The following is a 24,258-nucleotide window of genomic DNA, read 5'->3' on the forward strand; positions in this document are numbered from 1 at the left end:
CAACATATCTACCTACCTATTTATGATCCTAGATCTAACTTTGTATGTACTGGAATTTTTATCAGTACAACTTCAGATTTTTCAAACTATAAAATATCGAATGGACAATGAATTAAAAAAGACTTCCTAATCCACATTTGGAAGACATGACTTGGGAAAAGTATTACAAAAATACCCAGAAAAACTGTGCCTGGTGGCTCACAGCATTGTGTATGCACCCACTGATTACAGACTTGCACACCAATACATCACTGCCATTTGCAGAGCTGTTTTGCAGCGAGTTGAAATGCTACATTCTATTTTTTTGGTATTTACGTGCGCATGAGCAGTGACCAAATCTAAACACCACCACCCACAGGAAAGAGGCTAGACCCCTGTCTGCCAGTATGCTGAACAACTCAAAATTTAACTCAGAATATAGGTATAAGAAAGTGGCTATACTGCAAAAGGGCCTCAAAATGCTGTTACATTAGCACATTCTGGGGCCTAATTACAACCAGCACAGCCATAAAGACCACCACGTTGAGTGTTGTTCAGGTAAACGTGGGAAGCCAACTTGCTCTGCTGTAAGAAAGTCAATAAATCATGAAGGAATGAAAACTGAAGGTCTTCACTCCACCGTCACCAATCAGGACATGTGTCATGCTGATGGGTCAAGGCAATGATGCAAAGTGACTTTCTCTTTTTCTTGGAGGTGAGGACCAAATAACCTACATTAACCAAAGGGTCTTCTCTCAGTATTTCCTCTGACCTCCTGCCACAAAATAGTATATTCATATAGGTTCTACTCATCAACTACATACTGCAGAATATAAACAGAAGAAGAAGGAAGACCGGTCTTATTTACACGGTACTGAAATTCCTCACATCTTACCCCAAAGAATTCCTTATGATTAGCACATTAGCAAATTATTAGCACATCAGCTGTCAGACACCGAGTGGTATTGCATAGTGCATTGGAGGCCTAAAAGGTTTGCAGCTGCTAACATAGAATTATCTTTACTTGTACTTCAAGTAATTTTCATTTAGATTCAGACTTGAACTGAGGGCTCATCTGTCAGATATAATGGAGCTAGCCCTATACACCCAAACCAAAAGATGGGTACAAAAGAATGTTTATCTGAGGATGGCTTGAGCACAAAAAATCTGCAAAACAACAATGGCATTTCACATGGTCACAGAACATGAAACTGTGGGTTACTGTCCTAGTTTTGGAAGTGTCTCAGATCAGCCCCCAACAACATAAAGGTTTCATGTGCTAAGCAAAATGAATTCAGTGGTTAAAATCAAATGCTTACTAGACATACCTCTGTCAAAACACACATCACAGTTGCTGGTTGCAGTTTGGTGGTGGGAATGCATGGGAGCACTGGCAAGCTGCAGGTGCCCAGCAGGAGAGGGATAGGTTGGGCTCTGCGCTTGGCTGGCTGGCCGCGATCCATCCCACCTGCAGTATCTGCTTTGCTCTAGGCTCCCACCAAACTCAGACGTTAAGCCATAGGGACTGGTGTGAGCTTGGTGCCCACAGACCCTTGGGCCGGCTGAGCTACGCTGCTTTAAAGTATGCCCAGTACAGGCTGGGGGCAAAGTCCATTACTTTTCACCTAATGAAGAAAGTCCCTCCCAGAGGTGCATGCAAATCATAGGTGTGCTGAACTGTGTGCTGCCTCTTTCTTTGTTGACTGCACAGACAGCATAAGATGACCTAAAATCCCTAGTCAGAGGCTCTTCTCTGTGAGGAATGTAAGTGGGATCAAATATATCCTGAAGACACTCCTTCCTCATTTATTCCCTTTTTCCTGAAACTTCAGTGTAACAAACTCATGCCATTTAGCGCTCTGCATCTACTTCAAATGAGAGAATTCCCATCCCTACACGCTGTGTTTCAGCAGCAAGGAAGAGAACAGTAATGTTAAGCCATGTTCCTTCTCTGTGGAGTACCAAGAAGTGAAAATTACCCAATTATGGAAACATCAACCATTACTGAAAGTGACTGAAATTCTGCTGGAAAGCTTCATGTACAGCTACAGTCCTCATTCAAACTCAACTGTTACGGGTTGAGTAACAGTTCAAGGTTAAAGGTCAAGAGTAAACCTCAAGGTTTGTAGGTTCATTGTTAGAAATTACAATACACTAAGAGCCAGCACAGTGCCTTTCTCAGTACACCTGGGATGTTGCAGGGCTCCTGGCTTATTCTCTCTTAGGCCTGCTCCACAGCTACTTAAGTCAGGGGATGTTTTTCCAAGTACTGCAGGCTTTTGACATCCAGATCCCATTTACTCTGCTTTAAGGGCAGATGAGTGTTCTTTAAACTCCAGTCTACCAGATGAAACCCCAAGCTGTTGCCCCTTGTCCTTGCATTACTGAGCGTACTAATATGAAGGCTCTTCAATAAGAAAGTATCAGCCTGGGCTGCTGCTGCTTTAGCCACTGTAAATCTAGCTTAATTTTCCATACTCACAGTGGTTGCATACCTCTAACTTCTACCTAAAAGCTTTGGTCAGAGAAAGACACATAATCCAAAGCGACATGGGAGAGGAGAGCTCCAGATGAAGTAGCAGGAGTTTTCATATGTATTTTGCTGCTGACTAGAGTACCACAGAGACTGGAGAAGAGTTTAAGGAGGGTGTCCATCTGTTCTCTTCCCGGCAGTGAACCAGGCACAGCCACACTGCTGAGCTAACAGAAGTAGGGGATGGGGATTCTCCTCTGCTCTCCTTCAATGCAAGAATAATCCCCCACTGACTTCCACAAAAACTGGAGGGGGACCAGTTGATCAAGCTGCCATCCTCTTCCCCATTACACAGAAAAAGCTGGAGTGCTGGATACAGTTTGTTAGAATTAAGTATCTTGAGAAGTAGTTATACATCAATCAGAAATTCACGTACAAACATCCCTGAATGCAGTAATAAAAATATGGGGAAGAACGGGAAGGAAAAACATCTCAGGAGCAGATGTGATTTCACAAATAAGCAAGAACCCTGCCTGGCATGAAGATGAACATGACAGGGAGAAAGGCTTGCTCTGAATTCACACCTTCAAAATGTGCGCCCATGGCAAGAGTGGCACTGAGAGATTTGGGAGAACGGTGTACCTTCTCAATGAACCAATTTCCTCAGATTTAGGACAAAGCATTTGCCAGCAAATGGACAGAACAATTAAAATTTTACAGCAAAATACCAGTTAGAATGAGTAAAAAAGCCTTTGATACAGGTAAAAGTAAATAAAAAAATAAAAAATTAATTCCATGCATACACAGTTAAATGGCTTGACATGCTTATATTCTCATTAAGCTTGGTGTAGGTTTAGTAGCCAGCAACCTCTCCAGTTGGTAAAGGTCCATGCTTTATTGGTATACTGCAGTATTAGACAGTGGTGAGTGTGAAATCAGACAGTAACTGCTGGTAGCTTACATCGGGGCATGCTCATATCTTCAGGACAAAGAGTAAAATTTGCAGCCGGGGAAGAACATGGGGTGAGCGGGCATCAGACTTTTGTCTGGCCTTGATCTTTCCAGACAGAAATAGAGCGACCTCTAGAAGGATTCCCTACTGTACCCAGGGTTAGGGTTAGTTTATTTTTGTTTGTCTTTAAATCAGCATGGCATGGTGCTACAGTAGAACTGAAAACATTGTGGTACATGCAGCCCCCACGTAAGCTTACGCCCCAGATACTGTCCATTTCCACAAGACATCTTCCCAAGACTGCAGTGATCCTGCTTCCAGGCTACGGCAGGCGGACTCGGTCCCTGCTGGGTGAAGCCTTCATTAGGAAATGAAGGGCAATACAATCGTGCTCAATGGAGCTGAAATGCCCTGGAAAAGAGACCTTCTTCCCCCCTCCCTCCGCTCTTCTGCTCCTCAACGTGCTGTGGTTTCTTAACTCATAACTCACAGCCTGGGGGCAGAGGGGTTGTTTTCTCCAGATCTGAGGAGTGCTCTATGAGACAGGATCACTGTAATAAGAGGAACCAGGTACTCCCAATACAAATAGGTATTTCTGCAGTAAAAAAGGACATCGAGACAGTGCTCCAAACAATGCAAGGAACAGAAGATACACCATGCTTTGAGGATAAAGACAGAACATTGAAAAGGCTTTTTCTCCCAGAGAGGTACATGCTGACAAAACAGTGCATACAACGAAACAAAAAATGTTTCTCTTTGAACGGTATTAAACAAATGACAAAAATGAGAATGAAGTCCCCAGCATTTTCAGTTTTTAAACATTAATTTGGACTATTGAGACTTGCCAAAAAAATCTATGCATGTGCACACACAGAAATCAAGAAAGGGCCGGATAGGTGAAACACAGCCAAGCTTATGAACTTTTGTTAGTGGGTTCGGGTGAGTTTCTTAGCAGGAAAGGGGAAAAAATAAGGAATTCAGCTACTCAGAGGTTTCAAGGGCCTCACAGAAAAGCAACAGGCATGAGCACTAACGTTCACTGAGCTAAACAGAGACCTACCTCTGATCTTGCTGTAAACCATCAAAGGCAACAGGACAACTGTTTTCTTCTCAAAACAAGATTTGCAACATCTTAGAGAAAGCTTCTAATCTAATTTTAACACACTGGAAAGCTCTTGAATCAGAAAGCATTCATTTTCCTTCAACCTCCCATGTTCAGTCAGTGACAGTTACATCATTACTGGCTTTAGAGCTAATTTTTATCAGTAGGATCTGTGGAATGTTATGGTTCTCAGGAGCCAAAACTGTACAAAAAAATCTTCAATAAAATTACACCTTAAAACTCTAAGAATTCCATAGCAAACTAAGTATTTACCATCGTGTCATGCAAATTTATGATCCTAAGGTCTTTACCTCCTTTACTGTAATAACAACAACATTATTTACACTCATACTTGTGGAAAACACGCCTGTGAATACTCAGCTCAGCCAGGCACACAGGCTTTCCAAATTTCCTAACATTTAAAAGAAAGTGCTCACTGCATTTTATAACAAACAGAAAACAAGCATCTTGCTTATTCTACATTTTTAGACCACAGAAGTAGAACAGAATACAAAACAGTCTAAAGAACTGCTACATGCCACCCAAGCTAGGCTTTTTACTCCTATTATGCCTTTGATTTTTAAGCAAAGTTTCGTACTTCAAAATATCAATGGCACTGCACAGCCTAACTGTAGGGAAGAACACAGAAGATGGTTTTGTTCAGGATCCACATGTTGCACAAGAGCTGTTTCCCTTATAAATAAATAAATACCATATACATCCTTGTCTAGGCATAATTCAGCAACTTGACAAATTACTGGAGTAGAGTAAGAAAGACTGTGTTCATTTTAATTTCCTGGAATTTATATTTCCTTCCTTTCCAGAACCTGACAGCACTGGCAAGAATTTTCCCTAGTGTAGGTTGACTGAAGCAAGTCAGCTGCCACCCACATTCGAGAAGACTTACACAAGTGTCATCTTTGGGACCTCCAGATGGTAACACTGTGCATCAGCCACTTGCAGTCAGAAACCTCTAAATCATCATCGAGTAGGAGACACCAACAAGCAGCTGGGTATCTGACAAAAGGAGCGGTCTCCTACCACTTGTCTTTGACAGCAGCTAACAAAGGCATGGCATATATATTAAGAATTGTTCCCGAATATTCAAGTTCTCTCTCACGCTTAGGGTTTTTCTTATCTGGTATGGAGAACAGGAGTGATCCCCTAAATGGAGAGGAAAGAGAAGCGCTAAAATGTACAGGTGCTGCCTTAAGAAACTACATCATTCAGAGAGATGTATGTTACTGGAAAACTAACAAGGGCTTTGGCTTCCTTCACTTCATACATGCCTGAACACAGAACCTCCTTCCTTCACACTCACTGCCCCTTCCAGCTGGTGACAATCACACTTCTGAGCAAAGTCTACAAGGTCATTGGTCTACATCCTCGTCCACAAAGGTAAGTGACACCCAACTGCAACTACTTCACATGTGCGTGGAAGTTGGGAAAAAACTTGGAATGTTAATTTGTTCCTCATCATAAGTTAAATTGCTGCAATTAAAATTTCATTCTAAAGTCACCTCTGACAGCAGACTAATGCTTCATTATGACAAATGAGACTAGTTAAACAAACATGGTATTTGACACGATTTATAGGCCAGACATCCTTACTTGTGTTGAAGAACTGTTCCAGAAATAGCCACGCTTCATGCTAATTGCATATAAATCATATTGATGAGATCTGAATCACTGGTTTTCAATATTCAAAATCAGGTCAGTTCCGTCCCTTCAACTATCTGACACAATTCCCCCTCTCTGAGCAGGACCTTAAGAAACTACTGGGGCTTTAAACTCAGGAAAAGACTGGAAAACATGGTATTCCAGAGGGAACTGTAAATAAATGAAGGTAGATATTTTTAGTGCATGTAAAATACTCCCTATTCTTCTCCCTCCCTTTGTCTTCTCATCCCTGAAATCCCCCAGAAGAAATTTCTAGTAGAGTATGGAGGCTCTGCATGTTGGTGTGTTTATCATAGGACAGAAGAAGAGAGAATCTGAAACATCCCTACTTCTAAGTGAAGAAAAGAAGGAGCCATAAAGAGGTTTTAGATCCGTCTACCCCATTTTCCATTTGGCTTTCTCCAGCCTCCACCAAGTAATTGCATGTACAGATAGAGAGGCCAGACAGGAACTTCTGGCATGAAAGCCACTGCTTCAGAAGGAACACAGCTGCTTCAACTAATAAAAGCTGCTCCACAAACATCTGTGCAAACAGAAACCAGTCACACAAATATTCAGGGGGATAAAACGTGTCCTGAAGCAGTCTGGTCTAATGATATGAGCCCCATTTAGGGAACTAATTCACAGAAGATTATTTCTTCACCCTTCACTGGGTTCTAATGATTATGTTCAGCATTGCCGAGGCTGCTTGAGAAAATCCTGTCTAATTTTGCCTGCCCTTTAGACTTAACCTGGTAGATTGATTTCATATTTCAAATTAGTAACATGCAACTCCTTCATTATGGTCATTCATCTACTTTATAACTGATCTCAGCTCCATATAACTCATGTAATGTACATGCAAATATAGCAAACTTAAAAATGTTCAGTTACGCAGCATTTTTCATAGATAGAAAATTCTCTTACAGTATTTGATATAATTTGCATTTAGCATGCACTACCATGGTTAATGGGATGGTACTTGTTAGGCGGGCCTATGAGGTATGGGTGATTTGAGACAATGGTAGTACCAGGCACAAATCATCCTCAGAGAACACTCCTCTCTCATGCATAAGGAATATTTTCACTAGGGGATGTAGCCTTAAACCCCAAACAGTACAGTCTAGGCTACTCAGATATCAATTATGCAAAACTATACCTGCAATATCCTGTGCAGATCCTGGCTCCCACGTCAATTTGCCACTATTACATTTTCTTAAACCTAGCCAAATTTCTTTCCAAATCTTGTATCCCAGATCACTGAGATAAGCCAGATCCCAGGAAAGGCAGGTAAGAAAAGAAACTCCAGGAGTTCCCAAGAGGACGCAGCATGTTTGAGCTGCTGGTGGGATGGAGAGAACCTACAATTGTCTGACATGACTTTTCTCCTTCACTGTAGTAGAAGACTCAATGTGGTCAAGTACTTGGAAGAGCAAATAAGGAATCAGGGTGCCTTGTATCCATAGACTAAATTGCTAGCTACATCTGCGTGTTATTTTGGGACAACTCCCTATGCTGCTTTTGCAGCTGGACTCCATATTCACCCAAATACGTGGACATCGTTGGTTCAGCAGTCTGGACAGGCTAACTCCACGCCCTTTAGAAGGTCAGGGGATGGGTAGCTCAGGACTACTCATTCAGAGTAGATGTAGTTGCTAGATCTTGCTGATTCAGCTCCCTCGTTTGTAGCAACTGCCTAAGGGTATCTGGACACTTATGAGTGTGGGATTTGAAAGTTAATTCTTTTGAATAAGAAATTTGGCATGGTTAATCAACAGTGCCAATAGTAACACTCCAAAATCTACTGGAACTGATGGGAGAATTATATCTTTTGCTTGGCCTACAAATACCTCTTTTAGAATTGAGACACGGGTGTGCTGAGACCACTACCATTGACCAGGGTATGTGTATTTATCAATGCCTGCAAGGATTAACCTGAACTGATAGGCTCCTCTTCTGATGTGTCTTTTGTGAACTAGAACAAGAGTTTCTCCATCTCATCTGCAGTCTTGCCCCAAAGGCTTCTGTTCTTTACTCTAAGGTCCTTCTGCCTTTGTCCCACAGAAACAAACATCCAGATGCATTCTGAGGGACCTGACCCTATGTGAAAATGTCAATTTAAAACTGTTTTCTTGCTTACCATTCCTGGCAAACACCCAAGATATGAAACCACATGTATGGGAGAAGAATTTGGCCCACAGACTGTTTTTAATTAAATGCTTGTCTAATGATATTAAACTGAACTTCAGTGACATAAGAATGCTGCAAAATGTTTAATCCTAAATTAAATTATTTCCTATGTAATTTACAAACTTTATTCCTTCAAACTGGAAAAATTCCACATGTCAAAATGACAAACCCTTAAACATTTAAAATTGAAAAAATGCCAGATGACAGTAAATAGTTGCAGAAAAATCCTCATGATTCATTTTTGAAGATAGTATTCAAAAGGAAAAAATAAAAAGCTGCTGAGATACTTTATTAGCAACTAAGCTATCTCTAGCTACTAGCAGATTTAGTTTTACAAGAATTATAAATCCATTAACTTTGTAGGCATGTGAGAGAAGAAAAGCAGGCCAGAAAACAGTATTTGAAAGGACGCAAGAAAGTAAACATCACTTACAAAATTTGATATTCACTTAAATCTAAACATTATGAAACCTATTCACTTTTCAGTGAAGTATCAGAAACAAGATCGCAAATCCTTTTGTTGAAAACCCATTGCTTGAGCTCTAATTTTACTGGCTAACAAAGCAATTAATCCATGTGTCCAGATTGCTATTACTGTATAATACAACTGCTGGTTCTTTTGCTGTACAGGCAGCAAAAAAATCATCAGGAGACTCATGCACATACTCCCCATGCTCACGGTATCTGTTAATGAAGGCTTCAACTATCTACATACCTTCTTAAATATTGCAAAGTTCAAGGCAATTATTTTACAGCTATCCTAAATCCAAAACACCTTCTTTTAGAATAATATACAAGCAAGCTTTCCTGTAATTATAAATCTCCCTGTTTCTATAGTCATGCTTTTAACTACAGGAATAAAGAACCGTGTTCCTTGTCACCAAAATATCACTGCCTAAAGAGACGCTTTAAAATAATTCCTGGTCAAAAATGAGGTATCTAATCTTTAAAAACGACCATACTAAAGTAGATGGGCAGATTAAAACTTACATTTACACAAAGTATATTTTACTGAAAAAAGAGTAAAGCAAGACAAGCCTAAACTACTGTAGACATCTTTTTAAATATCCTTCACTCAGATTCAACTCTATTAAAATGTGCATAGACCAAGGCATTAGAAAAATTAAAAAGACTTTGTATTTTATTATTTTCTTAAAAATGATCTTGAACATTCTATACTGTCTAGATTTACAAAGTCCTGTAACTTTTTCATCAGTACTTATGTGGGTGGATTCACCACTGCTGCATTCATGTACAGCATGATGCAGATCGCTGCAAGTGGCCTGCAGTTCTGTAAGCGCTGTTCATCACTTAACACACTCAACTTCAGTCCCCTTCCCCCTCAAGAACAATATATAAAAGTTAAAAGTAAGGCCAGTGTTAAAGAGCACATCTCACCTCCCAGCTGTAACTGCAGGATACTTTCCATACAGGAGACCTTTCCTCTGCTTTTTTTTTTTTTTAATTAACTCAGAGAAACTACAATCAGATTTTATTAGAATGCAGCCTTAATTCTCAATACTTTTAGCCTGTGAAAAGAAGTTTTAGTCCCCCTAAAAAGAATTAGTCCCCCTGTCTTTTTGCACATGTGCCAAAACCTTGCTAGTCTATGTACACTACTGAAAACAATCAGCCTGGACCACAGCTAGTCCCATCATTCTTTGTGTCAGGGAATGAAAAAATTATGAGGTGGCACTATTACAAAGAATAGTCTATGACAGATTAATTGGATTCTCTACAGATTGTATAGATAAAGATTTTTCATGATCAAAGCAAAAAAAAAAAAATTAAAAAAAAAAAAATCAAACAGCCACCATCTCCAACCACCCCACCAAAAAAAAAAAAAAAATCACCCACAACAGAACTTTGATGTCTCTGTGAATAATACCACTGAAAGAACGAGGGGAAAAAAGACAAACCAACTCTCCTGCAATTAATCTTTATACCACGCTGATAAAGGGTAGAAAGGATTGCCTGGCAAATAATACTCATACCACTCATAATTAGAGCTGATGCAATCTATTTTTTCACTTGAATTTTATCTTTCATCTTGTTATCCTTCTTGCTTAAGGAGGAGTTTGGAGTTTCAAAACCTCCATCACCAAATCAGCCTGTGAGAATAGCAATTTGTTTTTTATTCACTGAATAAAGAGCCAATAGAGTCATTGTTCCTGCACAGATGACTAATTTGTATCTTCAACTCATCAGTTAAGATTACAAAATGGGTTATGAAGATGAGTAGACTAAACACATTCTTGCTATGAAAAGATTTGCCACCATTTTTCAAGATTTCAACAAGCCTTGGTCTTGAATACCAAGTTGCCTGCATTTGGCTGTAAGTTTATTTTTTTTCCCCCTAACTCTACTGAGGCACTCTTAAGTAGCTCTCCTTATACAGGAGAGGAAAAAAAAAATGTACTAGACATACAAAAGAGCACAACGTACCCATGTAGTATCATTTTTGTTTGTTTTGTCAACGTAACTGGTCAAGTGTCAAGCTACGATATATACCTAAAATACGACTTCAAAAAGGTTGAGTGCATAAAGTCTTACAAAAGTACCTAAATCAGTAATGATTTTCCTCTCCTCTTGTCTTTCAGAGCAGACAAATTACTGTTAAGGTTCACTGAAACTTATCCTTACTATATTCCCTTTCCTCTGGCTGGTTTGTATACGGGTAACATATGAAATAGCCCTTGGTCTGAGTTTATTACCAGCCACTCTTCACGAGCCCCATGGTATCCACTGGTCCTCTCTCCCTCACTCCCTAGCAGCTGAAGACCTGCACACCGTCTTCATCACTGAGGCCAACAGAAACATCCTCCTCCACCTCCTCCTCAAGCTGAAGGCTTCCAAAGGAGTATTTATTTCTAGGCATGGGAGAGGAACTCAGCACAATGGGATTTCCGAACACCAGGGGGTGAGTGAAGGGGTTAACGATCTCTGAGTCAGAATCACTAGATTCTGTCCCACTGCTGGTGGAGCCCTCCATCATCTGGATCGCGGCCATGTGATCCATCATGCCACTGGCATGCAGCGACTGCATGACTGGGCTCTGCTTTGACTGTCCCCCAGCTGGCATACCATTGGCCATCATCTTGCCTTCTGGAGAAGATACCTTAGCCACCCTGCCTCCTTTACAATGTCTTTCTGATCTGGATTCCTGCCCAGGGGTTGAGGATATCTGGCTCAAGATAAATGGGTCTGTAGCTGACTTATTGCAGAGATTTAGGATCTTCTGTGCATGAGGCCGCTGTGAACCTGGAGAATATCTGCCATACCCGTGGCAGCTACTGGCGTGGCTGTCTTCCTCCCCAGTTCTTGCCCTGCAGTCATGCCCATTTTCTGAGACATAACCCTGAGAGCCAGTTCTGCTCAGGCTCATGTTAGGGCTTGATCCTTTGCTACTGGGAGGCAACGGAGTGGCCAGTGGACTACGGCTCCCTGGCCCTCTAAACATTTCGTCCACCAGTGAGCTGTGCCTTGGCATCCTGGGGCTTCCCCCAGAGTAGAAGGAGAGATTAGGTGGGTTGTCATCAAGGTACTCTTCAGAGAGATACAGGGAAGACTTTATAGAGGCTGAGGAATCCCTATATCTACTTCTATTAAGATTTTCACCTCTATAGTGAATATAGGCACCACTGGTCAAATCACCCTCATAATTGTCATTTGTTTGGGAATATGACCGGGTTATTTGTCCTCTGAGGAGATCATACTCGCTATCTACATCACTGCAGTCAATGAAAGGAATGGAGGTGCTGCTGCCATGAGCAGCCCTGGAAGCTGGACCTGTGCTTGGTTGCTGTGACTGAGGTCTGTTCTGCTGAATCCTGTCCTTTGAGGCCTCCTCTTCTTCCTCCACAGTTGATACCACTGCTCCATCCACCTTTCTACCTTCTTTGGGGCTCTTCTTCAAGGAAGGGCTCTTGTTCTGTCCAGTGTCTTCTGTTGAAGCTTTCAATTCCTTTCCTTGCCGGCAGCTCTGCACTGCTGCAGCATCATTGTCGTCTCCATAGGCAAAGCTAGAGCTCTGGAAAGATAAAGAAGGAAGGCAAGGGACAGAGAAAGGGAAGAGGTTTGGGAGGGGAGGGATAGGGAGCGAGGGAAGGGAGCCAGAGGGAAAGGGCTATGTGTAATTATGCACCACAATTTTGCAATACATCTTGCAGCAACACAGGAATCTCTTGAAAGCAGAAGAGGTAACCCAAGATTCAAAATGAATTAGAAGAAAAAAAAAAAGAGGTCTCTGATCCTGAAGAACAGATGATGGGGGAAAATACATAAGCTGAGCAAGGGAAGAGGAGGGGGACAAAATGCAGCAATATATAAAAAAGGGGATTTGAGGTGTTTCTGCACCCTACAGCAGCCACTGATACTCTAAGAACATCAACCTGTTCACACTACTCTGAGAAGCTGGAGGGACAGAAAAGATTAACATGTAAGACAAATTCTGCATGGCCTACTTCCATATACTAAAAAAGCTCTAATGGACATGCGTGGGCTTTGGAGAACATGCATTCAACTCCTGGAGCACACCTGCCACTGGTTTGGGGGCTGGCCTTTCTGCAAACAGAAATATGCCAGTATCTGACCAATAGTCATGCTCCGTCTACCTGAGTTGTTTTAGCAATATTAAAATGCTAAAAGATATTTGGCGTGGGCTGAATTTATAGCAGAATTCTCTGAATTTCTTGGGTTTTCAGGAATGAAAGGGTCTGTGAATATCAAAAGGAAGCAATGCAAGGAATGTCAAGTGCAAGAAACATTCCTGAATATATTAACCTAGTAGCTTGCACCTGGCATTTACCTGCTCTACCTCATGCACAGTTATGTGCTAAAAGGTTCATCTCCACAAACACAGATGAGTTCAGAGGCAGGTGGGGGGTAATAACCCCAATAATCTACTCTGAGAAATGGAGCTCCTCTGGGGACTGTCCCGGCAGAGCCATCGTTCCATGGTTGGGTGCGTCTGGGGACACCCTTACTAGAGGGATCTGTATTATGCAAGTATAAATATTTTCCACTAGTGGACTTTCATCCTGATCAGCCAGGGTGGAATATGATGAGGCCTCTGGTGTTACCTGTGTTTGTGTGAGTGTTGTTTTCTGTTTGTTTTCACCTATATGGCTGGCTGCATGTATGTGTGTGCATATATATATATATATATATAGTGTTTATATATATATACACATAAGTATATAGTATATGTTTGACTGCCTATTGTAAATACACACTCAGCCTTACTACTGGCTGGACCTGGGAACGTGCAGCTGCTGCAGCCTTGCCTCTACTGGGCTACGGTATTTGTAAACTCCTAACACATAACTACTATTAACATAAGACAAACACATTTGGTATCTACCAGAGATAATGGCTTAAAAGGTCAAAGCTGCATTTTCTCTGAGGAAATAATTCATCTCAACCCTTGTTAATACAACAAGATATTTTGTCATTGGCAGCTAAGACTCCTCAGTGAAGGAAAAGAATTGAACTTTTCCTAAGTGCAATCACCAGCAACAACCTGCAATAATACTATGGGCTACAGTTTTTCAGGTGGTCATTAGTACAGTTCAGACAAGCTCACCATTTATGCTTGTTTTGCTGTCTGGAAACAACTCTGTTCCACAGTGGAAATTAACGCATTCCATCTGAGGAACCTGAACTCCTGGGGCTCCTGAGCTCCCACTTAAGTGGCAACTGAGCAGAAACCTATGTTCCTAGAGTTTCAAAACGCCAATCTGTGGTGGGTAATGTAACAAGAAATATTTAAAAGGCATGATGAAGGGTTTCGTCAACATCACTGACTTGTTTTGGCACCTCTGTATGCTGTTCTGAAGGCTGTGTTGTCAGACTCCTGATGGAACGAATCTTGCTGTGCTTCCTGGAGATAAAAGGAAAATCACAGTAAGAAGCCATTTCAGTTTTCCCACAAAGAAGAATCAAGACACATGCCTCCTTGAAAACAAAAACTTTGAATAGTGGCTTTCATAAGAATTTGGTCCAAAACAGATGCTCCTTTCTGTAATGTTTAAACATGCTATTTGTTGGAAACATACCACTGTAAGAAAAGGGAGGGGCACTGAAGCAGAAGTGGTCTATCACTACAACATGAGTCATTAGCTCATTAGCAATAAACTTTTGTCATGGTCTTTGTGGCATTTTGGCCATGAATTTCAGCTCACCACAAGCAAGATGAGTTCAGACTGAATGGTCTCTATCAACTTGGATGCCTTCCCTGGAGACCTCTCCCTTGAGGTTGGCTATACCTATTCCTGTTACCTTCTCTTTTATTCTCAGGTGAATATGCTTACTTAAAATCCATTTATATCCCTTTCTGCTAACATATATTAACCAAATCCCACTGAAGAGGGTGCAAATCAATATGAGAGGAATTTACCTGCAACGGAAGGGCATTCACTGCTGAAAAACAAATTGAAGACTATTGATTTTAAATAAACTATAGGTTATGCAAACTTCTGCCAAAATACTCAGGACCAAGGGGATATTATACAAATGACAAGCTGTCAAAACCACCAAAGAAGCAATTTTTTACTTGTACTGGTGCTAAACTCTTAGAATATAACTACTTGGGAACCACTACTTTTCTTTAATAAACATATATATATATATATATATATATTTGAGTAGCTCATTTATTTTCCTCTCACCTTTCAAACTGTACTTTTTTGTGCCCTCCTTCTTTAACATAGTCAAGGACTTGCTTCTGAGTCCGTCCACTGGAAGAAAACCACAGTTAAACTACTAATCTGAGATAATGAATTTGTCACATTTAATAAAATATACTACCTGGTCATCATAAACATGTATGTGGTCTCCATATGAAGCCACAGCAACCAGAAAAATATTTGTCACTATCAACAGAAACTCATGTAAGACCACAAGAAAGGGGACCTGGTTATATACACACAGATTTTTACCTTCGTGCATGTTACCTCTTTTTTTGCTATGGAGATACCTTATGATTCTTGTAGCAAATTGCTGTTGAAAAAAGACAGTTCTTAGCTGGCTATTTCTTGCTAGGTTAATGGTTGGACTTGATGTTCGTGGAGGTCTTTTCCAACCTAAAAGACTCTGTGATTCTGTGATTCTATGTGATTTCAGAACTGATTAAATTCAGTTCTGTGCCCTTTGTAGAGTACAACATTACTGTTAAGTCGCCACAACAGAAAACAAAGTAGGGGTTAAGTTTTACTCTCATGATCAAATAAACATTACTTTCAAGAGTTAATCACCAGCCTTTCCTCCTACCTGCAACCAAGATGAAAGCTGCTGAAATGTGTTTCACAGCTCAGTTGCATCAACTCAACATAAATATATTTTCTGCAGATATTTAGGCTGGAACTCACACTCTCCCCTTCTGCTGAAAATGCCAGAAAAACGTATTGAGAAAGCCCAGCACTTCCAGTTGTGCAAAGATACAAACTCCACAGGGAACTGAGAGCAGTAAAGGAAACCTCCACCTCAAGAATGTTCAGTAGAGGAAAAAACCTTCCTACTCATTACAGGCTTTCAACTAAATTACTGAAAGGTCTGAAAAAAGTAACCGCATGTATGCAGCACCGATCACTATGAATGCAGGATGTGGGCAAAACCAGTTCTCCAAACCAGGAGGTAAGTAGAATGCACCTACATTTTTGTATTTATTCTGGCAGAAACTTAAAAATTAATAGCTTGTTTACCTTAATATAGGTCTGTCTACCTTAATTTACTTTGACAGCAGGAAACAAGGTGGGAAGAGAGTTACAATGGCCATATCTACCATGTATTTGTGCAAGGCAGCTATAGTGTACGGACAGTATCTCGGCAAAGAAGGGGTTTCTGGTTGCTCAGTTTGTATCAGCTTCCCAAAGAAGCTGGCACATTAGCTTCTCTCCTAGAAGCAGAGGGTCCAAAGAGTTACTAGCTGGTGTTACTTAGGACACTTTCTTTTTTTGTGTGTGTGTGTGTATGTGTGGGTGTGTGTGTGTGTAAAAGCAGCTGGAACCAATACAGCTCATATCTTACCTCCTCCAGAAAGCTATGTTACAACAGCTACTACAAAATGAATGCAGGCTTTTTTCCCAGTGTTCTCTGCACTATTCTGGCTGAGAAGATGCAATGGAAGACATAAAGAAACAAACTACAACTTCAAAAAGGGAAGCTGAAAATGATAGGCCTAATCCTTGATCATTATGGATGTGACTTTGAAATGGGGAGGCAATGAAGTCAGAAGAAGAAAGCAAGTCTCACCTGAACCTAAATGATGAACCTCTAGAAAAAAGAACAGGCTTGGGCTTTGGTTTAGGTTCTTCAAACAGCCTGAAAAAGGCATGATGCTCCACACAGATCTTCCAGAAAGACTTGCAAAAATCTCGACTGGCCATAAGGAATTCCAGGGTGTCCTGGAATGAACTCTGAAAGTTGAAAGAGCATTCACAATATGAGCAAGCAAGCAAAACACGTTACAGAGATGCACTGGTGAAGCTGGTGCTATATTACAAAAAGGGATTTTTCATGACTCGTGGGCTTTCAGACTTAACAGACCCTATCCTTCCTTTTTTGAGACATCATTGACCTGCCTGGCAATATCACAGCTATTGCTTCCTTTTTATGACAACTATGACAGAGATAAAGCAGGGCTCTTAACAGTACTGTGAAGAGGTGGTTTACATACTATAACTTAAGAACCCCGATATAATACCAGAGGCACAGTCAGAAGAAGACTCTGACATTCAGTTTACATTTCCTTAGCTGGGATTGCTCACCTGAGATGCCAGTTTGATGCATGCAGTAACACACCAGCAATGAACAAGAGCAATTAATTTAAAAATTATCTTGAGGTGATAAAAACTTGCTTGATCTGCAAGTAGAAATTCATCAAACAACCTTTTGTCAGCTTCATACATTCCTGACAAGAACTTACATTCACATCAGGTCGTAGTTTGATAAGAAAACGTTTCCTCTTGAAGCTCAGCTTTCGAACCTTAGCCCAGTTGAAGGCGTTGATCTTGGTGTGACCCTGCAGAGAACAAAGCCAGAAGAGTTAAAGCATTACAGACCTGAATGGAGAAATCAAAACCACTACAGAAAGTTTGCCATACATTAGTCATCTAACACTTCACTTGCAGTTACGGTGTTTCTTATCGTTCCTCCTTTGGTAGTGCAAACACCCACAGACATTCTTAACCATAAGCATTTGGTGGTGTGACTGAAGGCAGGAAGTTATGGTTAAATTCCTGCATATTTATAGGACTAGGTCCACTGACTAGATGTGAAAAGTATACAATCCAGTATCATTCTGCAAAACAGGTAGCCTATTTTGACCTTTCATATGGAGCAACAAAAGTAAAAGGAAACTAAATAAATTACCTATTTCTGAAAGTCAGAAAACACTTAAAAAAAAAAAAAAAAAAAAAAAAAAAAAAGCTCATTGCAAGCCTGAGAGGAAATTTCTCCTGAATACTAGTAATTCCCAGCCACTACATCATTAGCTCTATGCTCCAGAATCACAGAATGGTGTGGGTTAGAAGGGAACTTAAAGATTACCCAATTCCAACCCCCTGCCTCCCACCAGACCAGGCTGCCCAAAGCCCCATCCAGCCTGGCCTTGAACACCTCCAGGGATGGGGCATCCACAGCTTCTCTGGGCAGCCTGTGCCAGTGCTTCACTGCCCTCATAATTAAGATTATTTTTTTTGTTATCTCTAAACTAAATCTACCCTCTTTTAGTTTAAAACCATTACCCCTTGTCCTTTCACTACATGTCCTTGTAAAAAGTTTCTCTCCACCTTTCTTATAAGCCCCTTTTAAGTACTGGAAGGCCGCAACAAGATTTCCCCAGAGCCTGCTCTTCTCCAGGCTGAACAACCCCAACTCTCTCAGCCTTTCTTTGTAGGTGAGGAGTCTCTACGTTAGAATTGCAGGCATTGTTTTAAAATATTCATTATACCAGTTTGTCCAGCAAAGACTTCGAGACACGTATGCCTACAGCACAGTGCAGACATTTCAAAGAACAGCGACTAGATCATAGCTAAATGCAGAAACCCATGTTGATTTGGGCACCGTCACCAGACAAATGTAGGAGTAGTGACAGTGTGATGATTTCTGCTAAGTCAATCTGCTGTCTAACAATCTGATAACTAACCTCCTTTACAATATTCAGCAGCACCAACACTGATTTCTAAATAAACGTCAGGCTTTAAAGTAAGTCTGTATACCTACTGCTTATGCCATTTATGAGTGAACCTTTATTTTGATTTTATACTGATGTTGTTCTAATGAGGTCTTTATATTTCTCTCAGCCATATGCATGGCCAATTTCTCTCAGCCATATCCATGATGAACAGATGAGCTTAAGGTGAACTGCCTATGAACTGCCTGAATGAAGCCCTAAGCTGACATGCCAGACTCCAATTGCTAGGTCAGAGACCGACCTCAGCTTCCTTCTCAGCTCTCAATCTTGAGTTTGATCCAGTAAAGTTTCCAAGCTTTTCTGAAAGTGCAGCCAAGCCCTCTTTGAAAGTCTCAAAGATTTTACGACAAGAAGAGACAACTGAATTTCAGAGCTGTACAAATCAGGCCTTGGGCCTTCAGCCCAAGGAAGAATCCCAGCTGTCTGCTGGGACTCAGCGAGGCCCATGATGTTTTGTGTAGATATGTTCTTTCAGCTGTAAGACAGCCTTCATTTATAAAGCTTTGCAACTCATTAATTCAACTGATGAAGATACTGTGGGAGAGCAGGGAAGGGCCTGAACATACAATTATTTGAGTTGTGGGCATTTCTAACAATATCCTCATGTTCTCATGCTTAAAACTATGCTCCAGTTTTGTAGCTGTACTGTCAACCCATTTAGCTGCTCAGGGTTTTTAAAGTTTTGTTGTTGTTGTTGTTGTTGTTTTTTAATTTAGATCTTTGAGCATTTGGGTCAGACATTTCTGGGTTCATTTGTTGCTTTTTTTTTAAATGAAAAGTACTTTTAAGTCCTCTTAAGGCTGGAAACTGTACTACTTTAACTGATGTCAATCAATCAAAGTGAGTAGTCTTTTCTGATGCTTATAACAATGGACATTTTAAAGAACAGTTCACTTACTGCTTTTAACACAGTACAGAAAGAGGCATTTAGGATGCTAGTAGACATAAGCTTGTCTGAAGTGAAAGCAGTTTACACCAGCTGACTATCTGTACCTTCACAACTGTAAAAGCCCAATTTGTTATTTACCTAAAAGGAACTGGAGAATAAAAACTCGATACATTTGTTAATGATGATTCATGAATATGTACTAGGCTGACTGGGGTGGGAGAGGAGAGGAAAGAAATCTAAGGAAAACTACTTCGGGCCTTTTAGTGAAAGAGGAAGGATTCATGGACGCAGAAAAGGCAGATTGGCCAAGAATATTGTAAAAACTTTGAAAAAATTAACTGAAAAAAATAACAGTACAGAAAGCTTGTATGTACTTCCAGCATCCTTCTCCTTGTGCTCCATCTGTTTTATTTGTCCCTGCTTCACAACCATTTAGTATACACCATGCCTGCAAGACCTGCCTGCTCCTTTAAGCAGGAGGTATCAGCATGACCAACTTGCATATTGTGAGCTGTGGATCAGTTTACATTTTGAACAGCATCTTGGTTAAAGATCAAGTTCCAGTCTGTGTGTGTAGACGAGGTAAAAGTCCCTGGAAGTTAAAGACCTAGTGAAGCTATAAAAGGTTTAAGGTTATTGTTAGAAAAAAATGGAAATTCCTGATTTTTCTCAACCAAATTATTTCTGATATGGTTTAGATCTTGAATTCTTTTTGCTGTAAGAGATTTCTCTGCTTCATAAAGTGCAAAGTCACACGCTGAGCAGCTCTAACCTGAAACACCAGAATGCCAGTGTTGGCAACAGCCAGGTTGATTTTCGTCCCTTCCCTGTCCTTGGCTGGATGCAAGCGTATTCCATACATCTCCAGCCGACGGGCAATCTCCAAAAGCTGGAAGTCAGACTCTGCTGGTGTCTGTCCCCTTGAGAAACAAAACAGAAAAGACACACAGATTCTTTACACCTTTTAATAGACATCAACAGGTCCTCCGGAGAACAAAGAGACATTTTATCACAGAGACTGAAATCTGTCAGGAGTATTACATCTCTATGTTTCTTCTACCTCCACAAACTTTTGATCAGCTAGAACAACTTTATCTTACTATAGACCAATACAAAAAAATCCACAGATTTTAGAGTCTAGAAATTTTCTATTAGAAATTTTGATCACTCCAATTCTGAGACACCTGAAAGAGTTAGATTTAGAGCCATTAACAGAAGTCACTCTTACTCCATTTTTTCCAATGAAACAACATACTATATTCCTAAAATAAACAAATAAATAAATAGAAGTTTGTAAGGATGTTGTTCATTGTAAATGTGAATGCATACAGAAATGAAAGTAAAACAGAAGACATGAGTATCTTAGCATAAATGTTAGGAACCCATAAGCACTGAATTCCTCAAAACTAAATTGTGCAAAAATTCTGATTATTACTGCAGTAGAGCTCCCTAGCACTCATCTCTAACTCCAGTTAGGTCAAATTGAAACTGTTCAAGTCTTGAAGTGTTTTCAATTTTCAATAGCAAAAAAGCCCTCCGCTTTTATATGTCTTATTCTTAATTCTTTTCTATTTTTTTCCAGGCCTTGGGACACCAAGCATTGTCACCTCGAATGCTGTTCCTCCAAATCCCTAATTCTGCAAGCACTTTGTGCTTTTCCTAGAACTGTCATTAAACCTCTTCTTCATCCATCTCTAAATACAGCATGGAAAGTTGAAAAGACAACATTCAATGTCCTTGAAATCAAAAAGTCTACTGTCACAAGTGTCTGACTGATCAGTCATCATTTGCAATCATACCTGCATGCACAAAATCATCAGTGAAGCATTTTGGATGAAATAGACTGTAAAATAATGACATGCTTGAATGAATATCAAAATCAATTGCTCTTTAAACTTCTTGTTATGATGATGGGATAAAGGCAGCTGTAACCTTCAGGAAATTCACAGGCTTGGACGTTTTTTGAGAAGTAACCTTTGAAAAACCCAGAAGCCCAAGTCTCTTTTGTACTTACAATCTAGGATGTATTTACAGTTAGAATTACATTAAAAGAAAAGAAGGCTGATAATAATTTAAAAAGTCTTACATGTGATTACGGTGAAATTCCATGATTTTGTCTTCTAGTGCTTCTTGTTGAGGTATATACTTGTTCTTCGCTAAGTGTTCACGATCTATGGTTTCATCAAAATCCCCAATCTCAGCTATGGAGAATTTTAAGAAAAGTCTATTAAAACACTCAATTAAATCTGAGTTATTCAGGCAATTCAGGCTGGGAAGAGGGCAGAGAAGCAATCACAGGTTGCTGTAAGCCATGCCATGGTTTCATGGCTCAGACTCCCACTATTTTATCTTCCAGGCATTCCTCCCTTCTCATCTTTGAGTATCAGAGATGTAAGAAACAGCCCAAGGACTCCTCCGATCCACCACAACCACGTAAGTAGATGTTGGATGTCAATTGAACAAAGGAAGCCATCACAGTGTTGCCTTGACTTGTGTGCAGGATCAAGTGGGGTGACAGGGAGAACAGCAGTAACCCAGCAGAACCCAGCCGTCTCTCTTATGCATGGTGGTGCTCAGGTCCGTTATGCAGAGCAGCCAAGCACAAGTTCCTCCCAATGCCCATGCCCCATGCTGTAATCTCTGGAGGGAAATCTGACGAGAATGTTTTATTTGCGTGTTTGAATGAATGCATAAATTCAGCGGGTTATGAAACATTTGTCTTCCACTAATTTTGCAGCAGTTTGAGACACATTCTGTCTCCCTCCTCCTCCAAGTTGCTCCCATCTGTTGCAGTTATTCAATAACGTGTGTGCAACAGTATGTCACACCCACCTTCCATTTTGCAGCCCATTCAGTGAGATTTCCTTTTTTTCAGGGGGTAGGGGGCCAGGCAATCTATGTGTGGGTGCCAGATTACTATCTTGTTGCCTACTATTCTTGGAATGCTTCTGAAAAATCTTGCTATTAGGCTTTGCACAGACTGAGGTAGCACCCGCTGCCTGCAGACCTGCCGGAATAATGCGAATGATGCTACAACAAAGGCTGCTACCTTAATAATGTCGGTGAAATTAAAACGCAGCTCCGTCAAATTAAATCCAGGCTGCAGTCACATGTATCATTCTGTAGCTAACATAGGACATCACAGACCCAAGCTCACATCTTTGCCTCATCCTCACCTCAGTTCTGGCCATGTAAATGATCTCTTAAATCAGTTTTGTCCAAAATGAGATGGTTTAGAAAAAAAATAAAAGTTTAAGAAGATGCGTAAAACAGTGCAGCTGATTTCTAACAAAAGTTTGCCTGTTAGCAGATATACCTGCAAATGTGGAGGGGAGAGCAATAAACTCATGTCGACAAGGAAGATGAGGACCAAAGCATCTCTGAATGACAGAGTGGTAACCTTTCATCCCAATAGGCTGCAGAGGTCAGAGGTGGGGAAGAGTTGGTAACTGAGATTGCCTGATTTCAACCCCCTTCCTCATCTCATCTGCTCCTTGAGACAAGTGGCTACAGACATACCACAGAGAAATTGAAAGTTCTCCTTTGTAAAAAGGTCCCTCTCATCCCCATGTCTGACACAGCTCTGTTACTCCAATTTTACATGTCCCCAGTGACTCAAATCTTTGGGGAACATTTTCAACCCTCACTCAAAAAACTAAGTTTCTCCTCTTTACTAAGGACATAAGCCTGTCTACATTTCCAACACCTCAAATGGCATGGACCTAGGCTCTTTAAAATGCAGTTCACACCTTGCAGATTTCTGTACATAGATGTACTTATTCCACCTTCTGTAGGGGTTTCTTTGGAGCCAAGTGTACGTATGACTTGTTTCACCACTACATGATTTCTATAATGTTCTCTGCATTTGTCAGCTGCAAATCCATTATCAAAACTGTCCTCTGGGCTTTCTAATTGCTTCTGAATGTGTTCTCTCTGACCTCGTACTCAGCATCTTTTCCTTCATCTCTCCCCAGACCTCCTTCTCCATCTGAAATTTCTCTCCAGTAGCACTCCCTCTAGAAAAATAGGGAGTTGTATTTTGAATATTACCAGCCTTGCATGTAAGTCTTCTTTAAAATCTTCCTATGTGTTTTAGCCAAAGATTGATTCCCACTGATGCTCCCATTTTATCTTGCAAGTGCTTTACCCCACTCTCTGTATTCTGTCAGCATTAGAACTTCTGATGTGTGTAATGCTTTATATTTCAGCTCTTTCCCTTTAATCAGTCTGTCTTCCTTACACATCTGCTGTATCAAAGTGTCCTCTCACTTCTAACACTTTCTACAAAGCTTTTAAGGTGTTTTTAAACACAATGTTTCAACTATAAATTTCGTTCTGTAATATACATGCTAATTTAACAGAAACCTATTTGCTGTCATATTAGATTTCATAAAAAATAACAGGCTATAACATTGGCATAAGCTTGCACACATAATATAAAGGTGCTTGGAATCAGATATCCCCCACGGAAACTGCCAGGAGGCACAGCATTGATAAGACATACAATAGCTCATCTCCTGCATTCTCATTCCTTCCACTTTGATATCATTACTCTTATCAGCTGCCAAGTTTTATTTTTGTTGCAGACAAATATGTAATATTTTTTAGCTCCTAAGTAATAAGCCAGAGAGAAAATAGATACAAAAGACAGCCATGTGGGTCAGACACAGCTACGGACTCTTACCAAAGCAAATTTTCATAGAAAAAATGTTCACGAGACACAGAATGGATGAATAAATGAGACGGTCACAAAGTTCTAGGTCAGGTTTCTAGCAAACATTGTCACACAAAAACGGGGTGGGTAAAAAACATCAAAAAAAGT

General features: G+C 40.5%; 1 protein-coding gene across 5 annotated transcripts in view; it reads right to left on the reverse strand.

The window, feature by feature from the left end:
* Positions 1-24,258, reverse strand: part of FARP1 (FERM, ARH/RhoGEF and pleckstrin domain protein 1) — a 207,888-nt gene that overhangs the window by 34,604 nt on the left and 149,026 nt on the right. For 4 of the 5 annotated variants that reach the window (XM_035319022.1, XM_035319011.1, XM_035318993.1 and 1 more), the window contains exons 7-13: positions 21,523-21,637; positions 20,209-20,356; positions 17,279-17,374; positions 16,606-16,769; positions 15,024-15,092; positions 14,161-14,236; positions 12,145-12,385 (exon numbers count right to left, since the gene is read on the reverse strand). In XM_035319022.1, the coding sequence (XP_035174913.1) occupies positions 12,145-12,385; positions 14,161-14,236; positions 15,024-15,092; positions 16,606-16,769; positions 17,279-17,374; positions 20,209-20,356; positions 21,523-21,637 (909 nt within the window). The remainder of the gene's footprint in view (positions 1-12,144; positions 12,386-14,160; positions 14,237-15,023; positions 15,093-16,605; positions 16,770-17,278; positions 17,375-20,208; positions 20,357-21,522; positions 21,638-24,258) is intronic. The other variant, XM_035319002.1, reaches the window with a different exon arrangement.

The sequence above is a fragment of the Oxyura jamaicensis genome, chromosome 1 (assembly GCF_011077185.1).
Source record: "Oxyura jamaicensis isolate SHBP4307 breed ruddy duck chromosome 1, BPBGC_Ojam_1.0, whole genome shotgun sequence".
Taxonomy (NCBI): Eukaryota; Metazoa; Chordata; class Aves; order Anseriformes; family Anatidae; genus Oxyura; species Oxyura jamaicensis.